The 15135-nt window shown below is 38.5% G+C and overlaps 1 protein-coding gene across 1 annotated transcript in view; it reads right to left on the bottom strand.

Annotated features, from left to right (window-relative positions):
- Positions 1–15135, bottom strand: part of ABCB11 (ATP binding cassette subfamily B member 11) — an 87474-nt gene that overhangs the window by 17682 nt on the left and 54657 nt on the right. The window contains exons 18-19 of the mRNA XM_029934441.1: positions 11947–12049; positions 4733–4897 (exon numbers count right to left, since the gene is read on the bottom strand). Coding sequence (XP_029790301.1) covers positions 4733–4897; positions 11947–12049 — 268 coding nt within the window. The remainder of the gene's footprint in view (positions 1–4732; positions 4898–11946; positions 12050–15135) is intronic.

Below are 15135 nucleotides of genomic sequence, written 5' to 3'. Positions count from 1 at the left end.
AATATGATTAAATATCTCAAATCCTGCAGAAAAGAAAGGGAGGAAGGAAAGAATGAAGGAAGGGAGGGAGGGGGAAGGGAGGAAGGAAAAAGGGAGGGAGGAAAGAGGGGGGGAGAAGAAAGGAAGGAAGGAAAGAAAGAAGGAAGAAAGGAAGGAGAGAAGATGAGAATGTTTTCTGGAACAAAGTGCAAAGTAGTATCATGACTTCTTACCTTCTCACATAACAGAAGCAATAAAGATGATTTTTCCCACTCAGGTACTCTGTTATTACATATATATATATATATATATATATATATATATATATATATGAATAATAGTTTCATTAAAAAAACAACTAGCTATTAACTGTAGTTCACTTAGGAGAAAATACACTTTCTGTACATCTAAGACTGAAGGTTTTTTTAATGTTTATTTATTTTTAAGAGAGAGAGAGCATTGGAGGAGGGGCAGGCAGAGAGGGAGACATAGAATTTGAAGCAGGCTCCAGGCTCTGAGTTGTCAGCACAGAGCCCGACACAGGGCTGGAACCCGTGAACCACAAGATCATGACCTGAGCCGAAGTGGGATGCTTAACTGACTGAGCCACTTAGGTGCCCCAGAGGTTGCTGTTTCTAAATCAGAAGCTGAAAACATTTTCCACTCCCCCCAAAAATATGGGAGTTGTGAATGGTTTTTTTTAAGTCCATAATAAATAGTAAACTATACTTTCTAAGTGTATTCTGAACTTGCAGATGTGCGCTCACGTAACTGACTGGAGACTATGCTGTTGCAATTAGAAAATGGAAAGAGCAGCTGCATATTCTAATGATATCGCCCTATAATGAAATGGATTTTAGGTAGGACAAAACTTCCTAATTTGGGGTTAGGTGAGGGAACTCTGAGTTCAGAAAAAGTACACATTAGAGAACTTTATTTATTGCTCTAAATTAATTTAAGCCATGAGAACAATGCTAACAAGCAGTTGCTAAAAAGAAATCATTTATTCAATACATATTTATTGAGTGCCTGTTATATACTAAATAAATCTCTGGAAAACAATGCATACTACTCTATTAACAAATCTTTTTTCTGTAAAGCAAAAGTGACCTATTCAAATAATCACAAACTCAAAAGTGGGGAGAGGAGTTCTAGATTAATAAGATTTACTGTTTCTGGGATAGTTTCTAAGGTCCTCATGGTTCTTAATACAGGTGGAAGTGAGTTAGGAAGATTCCAAGGTCAGTCTTCCCAGCACTGAATAACTCATGTTTACTTTACAGAGTTTATACATTTAGGGATTTAAAGATCTGTTGCAGTTTGGTTTTTTAAATGATTATACAAATCCCCCAAATCCCTCCCTCATGTCACCCATTATATTCACGGACAGTAGAAGTGCAGATTAGCCAGTTTAACTCCTATTCTAGAGATGGTAAACTAGAGCCCCAAACATCAAAACTTCTGTCCAAGTTCATTTAACTAGTGGTTATTATTAGATAAGGAAATGCCTATTTTTTCAGATTCCAGTGATTTTCTTCTTGGCAGGCTCTCTTGGCTCTTGGCATTACTCATCTTGTCTGTGTTAAAAAAGAGTGTTTGGCTAACATTAAATCTATACAATGGTCCAGGTCAAGATTGGACTTGAATTAGTATCCAAGAATTCTAATTAGAATTAGCAAAATTCTACTCCATGAATTCTTTCTTGTTGAGTTCTTCCTTGTTGAAATACAACCCAAAAGACTACCCACCCATAGGCTCCTCTAGAATACATCTGTGCCATTTTTATAATGGTAAGTTTGTTTAAGGAGAAAACAAATATTCATTAAACTCTTGCTATTTACCAGGTGGCAAATGTGTAACTAACCTAAGTGAAGATTTCTTCCTTAAATTAGGCTTCTTAAAACAACCCAGTGAGGTAGATTTTCTTATTTCATATTACAGATGAGGAAATGAAGACTCATTCAGGTAAAGCCACTTGTCCAAATACACACAGAAAATACAGAGCAGAGACCTCCTACCAATCCAGGGCTGACTGACTCCAAAGGTTATGCTTTTTCCCAGCATGCTATACCCATATTGCTGTGCTTGGAACACCTGTGCAGGTCCCAAGTCAAATAGACCAATGGAAAGTGAATTGGGTAAATTATGTTTTATGTGTATATTGATGCATCGCTAGATTAGAGACCAGGATCCTAAGAGTGTCCAATCATTTGCTGGGTCTGTGCTCCAAACCACAGCCTCAATACACTAAACGTGAGTAGTGTGCCCTTCAGGTATGTCAGAATGAAAATAGCACAATTACGAATAGACTGTTATCTGACTCATGATGATATCCTGTGAAAGTATTGTGAATCTGCTGATGAGTATGTGGTAATTACACAAGAGACAAACAGAAATGATCTTCTTCATGAGAGAGGAGAAACAGTGCTTTGTTCAGCACCATTCTCTTAGCAAATACAAGCTGGTGAGAACATTAACCATGAGCAGAATTTGGATTTCACCAACCAGATCCTGCTACTCTGGAACTGCAGCCCTGAAGTGAAAAAAGCCATATTGCCCAAGCCAAGTTTTTCCTAAAATTTCTGTTATGAACAGAAGACTCACATAACCATTCTCACGACCAACAACTAGAAGCTGCTCTAAAGAGCAGGAGTTATAGCTGAATCCTTAAGGTTTTTTCTGACTTGGCCATTTCATAGACACCCAGAGCTGGAAGTTATCTTAGAAACCATTTTTGTCAATCCTTTCCTTTAGAGTTGAGGAACCCAAGGCCCAGAGAAATGACCCCAGTGCTTACAGTGCGTGATAAGTAACTAGAAGAGCCAGTTTCAGGAAAAAAAGATCTCCTGGTTGGGAATCCAAGACTCTTTCTACAGGAGCTCATATACAGTGTTTGGGTGAAGCTGGGTGAGTATAGTCTTTACTCTATTTTTTAAGAAAGTGATAATCAGCAAAGAAGCTGATATTCTGAATTTATTTTAAAAAGCAAACATCTAGGGCAAATGTTTTTGCAGATTCAGCCCTATCCACCACCACACCCTCTGCATCTCACCACTACTCAGCGAGACGCATTTCCAGAGCCTTCCCTACTAGAACGTCAGCTTTATGAGAGCAGGAGAGGGCTTTGGTTTTCTTGTTCCTCACTTTGTCCTCAATCCCAGCAATAATGTCTGGCAAAACATAAGGGATTAATACATATTTGTTGAATTATGACTAGATTTTTTTCTGTTTAATGTCTGTCTTCCTTATAGACTAGAAATTCTATTAGAGAATAGACTGATACTGCAATCCCAAGTTCCTAGCACCTAGCACAGTGTCCAGTGGAAGATAATCAGCAAACATCTCTTGAGTCAATAAAAGAACATTTATATACTTTTAAGATAGTGTATTTACCAGACATTAAGGAATGTAAATTAATTATTTAAAGGATTTTCATCATAAAGGGTTTCACATAACCAGAAATTCTATTTACCAGAGTGGAAGGCCCCAGTTTCCAGTTTCCCACCCCTCTGAAATTAACATGGTTTCCTCACTTACCACAAGGGGGCAGTATGAAAATTAAACCGGTGGCTGAGGCCCTCCAAGCACAAATGATTTGTTATTTTTGTTCTGTTTTGTTGCGGACTCTGGGTCTCTCTGTATGATTCGTGCCTGTGGGGACATTTTTCTGGTTGGGACCTTCCAGAGAAGCCGAGAAATAGGGATTAGAGGGGGAAAACCCCTCAGGACTCTTAGTAAGCCCCGACTGCATGGTGCACTGGGAAATCCTTGAGGCTAGGCTTTGGAAAAACTGTGTCCTAGTCCTGGTCCTCCCAACTAATTAATTTCTACGTCACCATGAACAAATTAATACAGTTATCTAGATTCTAGGCTTGCCTCCTTGTTGATCTCACTGGGTCTGTGGGGAGAGGGGGGCATAAATTTCAACTGAGGAAATTGGCAGTGTTTTGATAACTGATTTTGAAGTGATAAAGTTTTATTAGAACCTCCAGGTTCTAAAGATTTGAATCCCAGATCTATTACTTGCTATCCTAAATTCTGTATAACTTGATTTGCTTTTTTTTTGGTAAAACAGGACCAGTAAGAATACCTACCTCAGATGGTTAACTAGGAAAATTTATTGAACTATTATATATATTATAAAGTGCTTAGATATTGTAGTGTTAATTAGTGTTTGTAATTATTATTATTTTTTATTATAGCAACAAGGTCAGAGAATATGAAAACTCCTAGGAAGTGAAAATTGAACTAAGCCCATTCTTTATCCATGCCTTATTTTACTTCTCTCCTCCTTTGCCTGTTTCCTCCCTGACCTTGCTATTTCAATGGTGCAATCAGCAAAGAGAATTACACAAGCACGAACACCTGCTTTTATAAGTCAAACTTTGCACCTCAGCTGTTCAGCAAGATCAAAACGGCCCTAAAGTCCTTTTGTATTATTCACCGAATGTGCTTTGCATTCTGATCTTGTTTACATATAGGGAAACTGCCCTCTTCTAACACTAAATTTGCAGCCATAGTGCAGTTTTTCATAGACATGATGACGGGATGAGCGTCCTGCCAGCCCAAATGAGTGTTCAGCCTCACCTTCTTGTCTTCGGTGCAAGGGAGAATCAAGGCACTTTTCACCTTTTATGAGGAAAATAAAGCTACATCTATTAAAATAACAGAGCCAGCCTATCAAAATGACAATACCCACTGATAGAAAAACAAAAACTGTGAGAAGAATAAAATTAATTCAGCCTTTGCTTACCCCAAGAATCTGGCTGAATAAAAAGGCATAGAGAGGCGTGACTGACCCATTGACAGAGGCGCCCACCGCCCCTAACAGCATGTAGGGCCATTCTGGAGCGTTGAATTTCAGAATCCTTCGAACCGGGGCAGGTTCAATTTCTTCTTCCACAGGAATATCCTTGTCCTTGAGGGGAGAAAGGATTACATTAGTCATCCAGAGGTACACACAGACATTTTTGCATATATTCTTTTATTATACAGCAGGCCCTTTGGTATTTACAGATTTAAAAGTCATGGTTTGATTGGTTATGAGCAACCTCAAGGATCTACAAGATGTAGTGATGCGTGTTTTGTATGAAATGGTTTTGAATTGCATGAGACCATGCGGTGCCTTGGAAGGAATGAGTTAGATGGACACTCATCTGAGAGTGAGCTTGTGGTTTTCATGTCACAATGTGTATGCGTTAACTCTAGGGGAGTAGTAGATAAGTTGCAACTTTCAAAAAATAACCCTGTGATTAAAAAACTTTGTGCTATACTGGTATTTGCATATTTGAGGACTCATAAGAATTTTAAGGTATGTGCTTCATAAATGTCCTTCTAGTAACTACCTAAAGCTCTGAGGCAGGCCAGTGTACCTGAAACAAGGCAAAGTGATATTAAAATTTATTAAATGGTGTTAACAGTTATAATTTACATGCTTTCTGTAAGATTTTTCTTAGTCCCCAGAATCATATGATAATCCATTCAGGATTTCTAAATTCTACATATTCTTCATGAGTGAAAAATCATTTTAATAGTTCCCAATTCTGATCTCTTTAGTTGTCATTAAAGTGTCAGAGTTAACAAACTTTTATCCTCATGAAGGCAAATATTATATTCAGAACCCCATCATTTTTACTATCATTTTCCTCACTATAGATTTTACTCAGTGTTTGATCTTTAGGACCATTTATTAAATTTATTACTGACTTCATGTAAGAAAGGATTTTAGGTGGCTTATATAGATTTGCATTAATTTTTCTTTTTCTATTAAAATATACTAAAATTCTCAAAAAACTATCCATAGAACTCCCCTGTGACCCAGCAATAGCACTGCTAGGGATTTACCCAAAGGATACAGAAGTGCTGATGCATAGGAGCACATGTACCCCAGTGTTCATTGCAGCACTGTCAACAATAGCCAAATCATGGAAAGAGCCTAAATGTCCATCACCTGATGAGTGGATCAAGAAGATGTGGTGTATATATATACAATGGAGTATTACATGGCAATGAGAAAGAATGAAATCTGGCCATTTGTAGCAAGGTGGATGGACCCTGAGGGTGTCATGCTAAGTGAAATAAGTCAGGCAGAGAAAGACAGATACCATATGTTTGCATTCATAGGTCTAACAGGAGAAATCTAACAGAGGACCATAAGGAGGGGAAGGGGGAAAGAGAGTTGGGGAGAGAGAGGGACACAAATCACGAGAGACTATTGAATACTGAAAATGAACTGAGGACTGAAGGGGGAGGGAGAGTGGGGAAGGGGGTGATTGTCATGGAGGGGGCACTTGTGGGGAGAAGCACTGGGTTTTATATGGAAACCAATTTGACAATAAACTATTATAAATTAAAAATAAAAATAATGTTCCAAGAAAAAAATATACTAAAATATTATAACAAATGGACTACAAAACTATTAATTAGTGCTCCCTTTCATTAGATAGATGAATGTCAGGAACACACGACAGCAAGGAACTTCAAATACCTTCCTTTGCCTACAAAGTCAAAGACCACATTACCAATTCAGTTTAAATAAAGCCTGTGTCATATTATGTCATTATCATTGCAAGCCAAATAGGCTGGAGGAAGGCAGCTTGCCTGGTGATGGATTTCTTGTTGACTCCAGTTCAAATTCTCTCTTGGCTTGCCCTCAATATCTGTACTTGTCATTACTATACACTCATGTAGCAAATCTTTCTGTTCAATAATTTAATCTCTCACAGCCTACTAACTCTAGAAAATCAATTCCAGAGAGGAAGAGAGGTGCCTAGAAAAGCATGAGTAGAATAAACATGGATAGAACAGGGTTCTTGATTGAGCCCAATGGAGCCACCTATGGAATACATCATGAAGCAATTTAGCTCTCTGGGGCTCAGTTACCTCATCTTCAAATGAGATTGTTGGACTAAGTCATTTTGGGGAGACAGCTCTCTATGAATATCTTGTATTTCTGCACATCTTAGGCAGAATCACTGATTACCTTTATTTAGAGTATTTTTTTCAAGGGTGTTTACATAGCATATAGCCTTGAAAGACAAAGATGGTGTCTCTATCCCAAGAAAAGAACAAATGTGCTTACTACCCCTTATGGAAGAGTTGTTCCTCAAGTTCAAGATTCCTCTCCTAAACACCCCTTTCATTTGCTAGTATCATCTGATTCTCTCTAAATCTGGGGTTTGGGCTGGGAAACCAGTGCAAATGATGCACTCTGGCTACCACTCTTGCTGTGAGTAATAAAGTTTTTTGTCTCTGCCTCAGGGCTCTTGTGTATTCTGCCAGCATCCATGAAAACTGTGCCAGGCTAACCTGATACCTTGCACTACAGCAAAATTTAAACCCCCTACAGTTCCAGACAGTGGTTGGTGTCCAGATCAGGATGCTTGCCAGACTCATGTGGATCGATGATTAAAAATTCAGATTCCTGAGGGGCACCTGGGTGGCGCAGTCGGTTAAGCATCTGACTTCAGCTCAGGTCATGATCTTGCAGTTCGTGGGTTCAAGCTCCGCTTCGTGCTGCAGCTCAGAGCCTGGAGCCTGCTTTGGATTCTGTGTCTCCCTCTCTCTCTGCCACTCCCTTGCTTATATTCTGCCTCTCTGTATCTCTGTCTCTCTCTCTCTGTCTCTGTCTCTCTCTCTCTCTCTGTCTGTCTCTCTCTCAAAAAAAGATAAATGTTAAAAAACATTTTTTAATATAGATTCCTGGGGCCTATCACCAGAAATTATAATTTAGCAAGACTGAGTATGAATCTGTGTTTCAAAATACTCCTCAGGTAATTCCATTAGTAAAGCCGAGTATCCAAGATTCCCAGCAGGATACAATCTCCAGGACTCTCCGAGCTGAGTGCCTAGGATTCCGTGATTATAGGTTTAGAAAGTGTGAGCTGTGCTCTACCATCCAGACACACTAAACTCCAACATTTCCCGGAACCACTGCCCCACAAAACAGCCTACTCACAGCCGGACATGACAGAAATTTCTCTGGCCTTCAGATTCTTGAAGGTACCCTAACCCTAAACAACAATACCTAAGACATTTTAAAAGTAACATGAAGTGACTTTTTCCAGGAGTTATTATTCCAAGAAAAACTAACAAGAAGGAAAATTTAATTGATTGGAGTAATTTTATTTTGTCCCCTTTCACTAGAAGTTTGATTTAAAGGAAACTGTCCCCTCACACCCCCCCCCCCAAATGCACCATCAAGCCTGAATGATGCAAAAACTAGAAAATCTGCCCCTAAGTAATTGACTTACTTGATATAGCTAAAAGAATAAATAATAGAATAGAAAAAAGCAAAATATAAAGCCATTATGTATAAAAGATTTTTTCCTTCGAATAAAAGATTTTTTCCTTTGATTGTTGCAAAGCTAAAAACAAGTGTAGTCATCTAAAAAGAGCTAAAGATAATTTATTCATCTTCCCTGTATATGTAGCAAACCTGTAACTCACAGAGAAGGGTAAAATTATAGAAGTTTATATGTTCCCTCACTACAGAGTTCCCGCCTTTATTGTGGCAATGTCGGGTTGCACCATGCACATATGTTTATTGTATGTAAAGAAGGATCCTGCTAGAAAAAACAATAGAATCCTACTTGCAACTCCAGTGCAGGGAGAGGGACAGTGACCCTAGATCATCTCTGCATCCATAACACAGTCCCTGGCACGCAATCGATGTCCAATCAATATTTATTGGATGAAGGAATGAATGAAGCTTTTATGCCCACGGTGCATACATGCAACAAAATATTTATTTGACAAAATACTGAGCTCACCTACTCTGCAGATGTTTCCATGGTAGACACTGCACTTTTCTCAGTTTCCTTCCTTCCCTCTCCAGCTTCATAGGTTAGGTGAAAATACAACTTCCTACCTACTTCAATCTTGTGTTCTGCTTCCTATACTTTGTTACACAGGTTTCTGCATGCCAATCCATAGGGGTCTCCTGCCTCAAGAAGGACTCTAAGATTTGAGGATAAAAAATGGGAATGATGACAAAGGAGCAGAGGTTCTCCAAATGAACGTACAGCAATAGCCTCTGTCCCCCTAACCAATGCTTAAACCCTCTCTTCTAAGTTAGCTGTGATGACGTGATGGGTTTCAAATGTTTGACCTTGACTCGATTTCATGTAGATCCTACTCTGTTAGTTTCCCTGAGAGAGATGCCTCAATATCAGAGACTGTCACCTTTTGCCTGCAGGTTTCCCCTAACCCTCCACATACTTTGGTCAGAATTATAGCTGAGACCTGACTCCACTTATGGCGACCCAACGCGCAGCTGGTAGAGTGAGAAGAAATGAGCTGCAGTCTTAGCTCTGTTACCTGTGAACTAGGGGACCTTGGTCCCGTGTGACCGCACTTAAAGCTGCTTGTGCAGCCATCTCTTCTAAAAGTTCAGAGTCGAAACTCTGAGAGACCACAAGGTGGAGATAATTCCTTTATGTAAGTGAACCTTTTGCACTGAAACATAAGATAGTACACTTCCCAATTAACAGATTAAGGTTAGAATTTCTCCATAAAATGAGAAAAAATAAAGGATTCTGCCAGTGTTTGGGCTTGCAGAATTTAGTTAACTTTTAAAATGCTTTAAAATCTATTTGGGATCACAATATCCCATGTATTTAAAGTACTTTAAAAGATTACTTGAGATTAGAAATTCCATAAATTATATTTTATCAACCCTAATTCCATTGTTTCCTTTTAAAAAAATTAGTTCATTTAAATCTAAAAACTTCTAATGTAATTACCATACAAATTGAGCAGTCTTAATATAAGCATAAGATCTAATTTTCTTGGAGCTTTTGCAAACTCACAATGGCTTCCCTGTCATTTTTTCCCCTTCTTTTTCTCTCTTAACTAGAGAGAGAATATAAAGTGGCATATTTTAAATACTACACTGGTTTACATTTAATTGAGTTTAACTATTGTATTCTAATTCACAATGCTGATAAGTAGAATATTACATGGAGTATTTTTATTTCTATAGTCTTTATACTTGAGTTAGGTTTCCTCCTTATGCAAATGGTCCCCTTTTGAATTTCCTCAGCTTCATGAGAACGCAGGGTGGGAATCTGATCTCCAGATCTCCAGGGAACCTATCTCTACAGTTGTGAAAGGCCATCTGCCAGTTTTAACAACAACAAAATCAGATTTACTTTTCCTTCTTTCTTTCCTTCCTTCCCTCTCCCTCTTCCTTCCTTCCTATCTCACTTTTGTTGTCAAATAGTAACAGAGCCTAGAAAAATACATAAAAATGCAAAAGTCAAATATGATTGGTACTGTTACATTTGAAATTTCAACATAGTGTTTGGTTCTTTGTCCCTTGGAACTTTACTAGACTCCTTACATAAGGCATCCTGTTATTGGTGGCAGTGCCATGGACATAAATGAAATAACTATTTCTAGATCTAGAAAAGAAGTTGAGTCCTTAATGGCAAGATGCAGTAAACAATCATGCTTGCTCTCTCTCTGATTCATCCTGCTGCTCCTTGGTGTTTTTCTATGAAATTTACTTAAACCAACTCTACTGGATATGTATTCATTCCTAATATATTAAAACCAAGAGAGAGCCTTAATAACCCTTCTGTCATAGTCATGAGATCATAAGGAAAACTGCTTTATTCCACATTTGTCACTGTGAACAAAGGTTTATAATTACTTCCAAAACGGATTCTCAATTAAAAGTTTTTAAGGACAGTTTGAAATTACACCATGCATAATGAATGTGCTTGTAATTAAAATACTCTGACTTATTTGCTTTGATAAATCTTGCGGTTTGGGGCTTATTTCATTGTAGAAATTTGATTTTCATCCTAGTTTTTAAATCTCCTGATATCCTAATAAGTGCAGGGCACTGCCATAAGTACCCAAGTTGATGCAAACACAAATAATATATACTCATTATCTTTAAAAAGCTTGTAATTTAGTAAAAGAATAAGACAACACAAACTTGGGGCACCTGGGTGGCTCAGTTGGTTAAGTGTCTGACTTCAATCATGTTCATGGGTTCAAGCCCCTCATCGGGTTCTGTGCTGATAGCTCAGAGCCTGGAGCCTGCTTTTGATTCTGTGTCTTCCTCTCTCTCTGTTCCTCCCCTGCATGTACTCTGTTCCTCTCTCTCTCTCTCTCTCTCTCAAAAATAAAGTTTAAAAATTTTTTTAAAAAAGATGTGACCTCAATTAAGGCTCAATAGGGAAACTGCCATGAAAAGTTTCAAATGAAGAGTCATTTGGGATTGAAAGTGAGACTATCAAGTTGAAGAATTAAATTCAGAGATTAAGAAAGGCTTTGAGGATGGGGATGGATGGGCACCTTATGTGAGTGTAGGATGTCCACAATCTTACTTCCTGTGTCCCTAGGAAGAAATATTGCTACATCTATTAATTCCTCACCTGTCTCTTTCATTTTTGTGTTATTTTGAATTATAATAAAACTAATAGTATTAATTTTAAATATATCCTAAAAATTATTGTAAAGCTATATGAAGTAACAACTACCCACAAAACCTAATTATCTTGTGTTAATTAAAAAAATATGCTAACTTTATCAAATACCTTTGTTGAGTAAACACTTTTGCCAAGGTTATTATAATTTAAGGAGATTGAAAAATTTGAGGAAAATTGTTTTCAAGTTTTCTTAAAAACTTTAAAATAATATATGTATTGCCAAATAATCTAAGTACATATAATTTTCCTGTGTCTATTACAATGGTTCATCTCAAATTATTAATTAACCTTTTCTAGTCCATTTTCAGTTAACAGATGTTCTTAAATGTAATTAATCTGTATTTCTTTTAGCATTTTGTGCAGAGTTTAAAGTTTCCATCAGTTCCTTACAGATTCTCCCATTTAATCTGATTTAGCAAACATTATTAGATATATGCCTTGAAAACTCATGTTGTCAGATTTAAAGGTCACACAATAGTCCCCGGGAAAGACTGTCTCCAATACCCGAGAGTGACTGGTGCCTGACCTTTCTGTCTTCTTCATAAGTAGATTTATGATCTACAACAGCTAATGGAGGTTCAGGTACCAGGTACGAAAGCTGAGACTTGGAGCGTTGCCGGATTGAAGCTCTGTAAATAAACAGAAAGATGAAAGAGTCTGTAGATTACAGGCAGGTTGGAACAGGCCTTACCTGGTGTTCAGGCTTACATCAATGTGTGTCGAATAAACAGAAATGCTGGGTAGGTCACATAGTAACCAGGAAAGGTAGCTTCCTGGGTAGGTTTGACAAAACTATTCTTACAGCACAGCTAACTAGATTGGATGCCCTGGGCCCCAAGCTAAACTCTGACTCAGAGTGTGCTCAAGGAGGGAGGGAGAGAAGGAGAGGAAAGCTGTCCCATCAGTCTTCCAAAACAACATCCAAGACTCAAATCCATCCCAAATCCACATGGTCTGCTAATTGCTACTAGGGCAAAGGCCTAGCATCTTTACCTCCCTATTGGTTGCAGGTTGTAGTTTGGATATCTGCTTCTCTATCTAGTTACACTTGATTTTACTTTAGTGTAAGGCCACCTGGATACAAATGAGCTTGAAGAAGGAAAATAGGGCCTCTAGCGAGTTTATTTTTTTAGGCTATGTACTGCCCCTAGAAATGCATGTAAGTAACAAATATCTTATTGAAATAAAATTTAGCTGATGTGTTCATTCACTCATTTACTCATTTAACAGAGGTTTGTTGGGCATCTATAGCATGCAAACCAATGCCAGGTGCTGTGGGGATTACAAAGACTGGTCATTGATAGATTTGTCCCTCAAAGAGTTTAAAATCTTAGAGAAGAGCAAAACATGTACCCAACTCTGGCATAGGAAGAATGTGTGAAGTGCTGTAAGGCAGGTTTGACTAAAAAGTATGGAAATTTAAAGGAATAAGAAATACATGGCAGGTGTTACCATGAAAGTCTTCATGGAAGAAAGACGTGGTTAAGGTAGGACGTGGGTATTTGTAGGCTAGCGGAAGAGCATTTCTGATTGAGAGAACAGTATACACAGAAAAGCATGGAGATGGGAGAGAACAGGCTTCTTCACTGCATATACTTTGTATAGAACAGATATAGGAAGAGATTGGTTCAGGTGGTTTTGTTTTTTTCCCCGAGACTGCTGAGGAGACTCCTACTCTCCTCTAAGTTAAACTTGAAAATATGCAGCACTAGGAGTTGCTGGAAATTATGTCAAGACACTCAAAGAAAGAACCTTCCTGAAAAATGAAGCAAATAGAAGGGGGGGAAAGGTAGAGCTGAGAAAGGAAGAGAGAGAAACTGTATGTATCTTGGACACATCACATATTGAAGCCCTAGGCTTGCCTGAAGCCAAAGCTTCCTTGGAACTACTTAGTTATGCAAACTGATTCTCTCCCTTTAAAAGTTAAAGCAGGTTTCATTCATTTGCAAATACAGTCTGAAGAGATGGAGGCAATGCTGAAGACTTGAGAGTAGGGCGTTATATTCTCAAAGCACCTAATCTGAAGTAAGAAGGTGTAAAGAGAGAGATGCTAGAGTCAACGAGAGACCAGCATCAACTGTTTCAAAGTAATCTAGATGAACCCATTCACAAGTCTCTCTCTATCATTTGTATCCGGGTGAAGTTAGGCGAAGACAGATATCGAGGTGGTGCTTGTCTATTAAACATGCTCATCTTCTTGAGAAGGGACTAGCACATCACCTTTTTGTTCTTACATCCAGTTAGTGACACTGCCACCCACTTAGTCACCCAGGGTCAACAGGTGCATGATCTCAAGTCCTCCCTCTTCCTTGCTCTTACACGTTCACACTCTTGCCAAGTCTCATTACGATCAGGCATGCGACCACTACTCATCCCACCTGCCTGTTATCAAGCTTCCCTCTGGGACGGCCCAGTTCCCTCCCACCTGGCCCGACACAATCCAGCAATAGAGTTACTTCTTTAGGTTATGTAACTAAGGTCTAGAAGTCTTCTCCAGGAAAGAGAGAGAGAGAGAGAGAGAGAGAGAGAGAGAGAGGAAGGAAGGACGGACGGACAGACGGAAGGAAGGAAGGAAGGAAGTCAGTCTACTTCAGAAGGCATGAGGAATAGGCATGTGTCAAGTGGAGAGAGCAGAGTGCATAGTAGGGCTGAGCTGTGAGGTCATGGCCTGAAGAGAAGCTCAGAGCTTTGGAGGCCAATGTAGGAATATGTGGAAAAGGAAATATGGTTGACTTCCTCCCAGTTCGGAGTATGGCAAAACATAGATCCTTTTCCCTTCTGACTTTTACTATCTTGATCTTATATTTCTTAAGTCTCACTCTCTCCCTGTTTCCCAGACCACTCTACCTGTCTCGCATAGGCTGTCCCACTGAAACCAAGGGCCTACCTGCCAGCCCCCTCTGGCCCACCATAGACACCAGACTTAGTATTTTATTCTGTGCCTTTTTTAGAAAACCATCAACATCTGTCACTCCCTTTCTCAGAAGCTGGGTACCACTTCTCATCACAAATATAAAGAGCTAATTCAGGGAATAAATATCCTCATACTTTCTCTGTCTCTTGCAACACTATTATCCAGATTAGTTACTGTTACCAACTAAATTGTTCCTGAACCTAAAATATATTGCAAAACAGAGACTGAGCTATCAGAAAGACCAAAGCCAAGGAAATAAGATACAAGTTAACATTTAATTTAGTCATCTTTTAGCAAAAAAATCTGTCAGCATACACAATGAGATATTTTTAACAGATGTTCTTACTCAAATTTATAAATCCTTCTCTGCAGGAGGTTAATAGCTACATTTTGTGTGTAGATTATATTTCTACATTTCTCTTTCTCAACACCAAAATGTAGAATTTGTGAGAATTTATAATAGCTAAATAAGAAATGTTTATATTAAACATGGTTATTTGGTCCTAATAATAAACTATAAGTAAACTACTTAGAACAAGGAGAATTTTGCTCCTTAGAAAAGCTAAGAAAATATTTATTTTCTTGTTGACATGACTATGAAATACATCACTTCCTCTTTGCAACCATTAGCCTAGTCATGAAAAGAGATACCTAGTCATTTAAGAAGGTAGACAGTATCCTCAGATTGTGGTTTGTTGGGGCCCATCCAGCCAGAAGTGCTGTGTGGCCTTTGGGACCCTGCTTCCCCTACTTGAAAATGTGTGCACTTGACTGCCTGACCTAAATGGATCAGAGACTGGA

The sequence above is a fragment of the Suricata suricatta genome, chromosome 3 (genome assembly GCF_006229205.1).
Source record: "Suricata suricatta isolate VVHF042 chromosome 3, meerkat_22Aug2017_6uvM2_HiC, whole genome shotgun sequence".
Classification (NCBI taxonomy): Eukaryota; Metazoa; Chordata; class Mammalia; order Carnivora; family Herpestidae; genus Suricata; species Suricata suricatta.
This window is presented reverse-complemented; position numbering and strand designations above follow the sequence as displayed.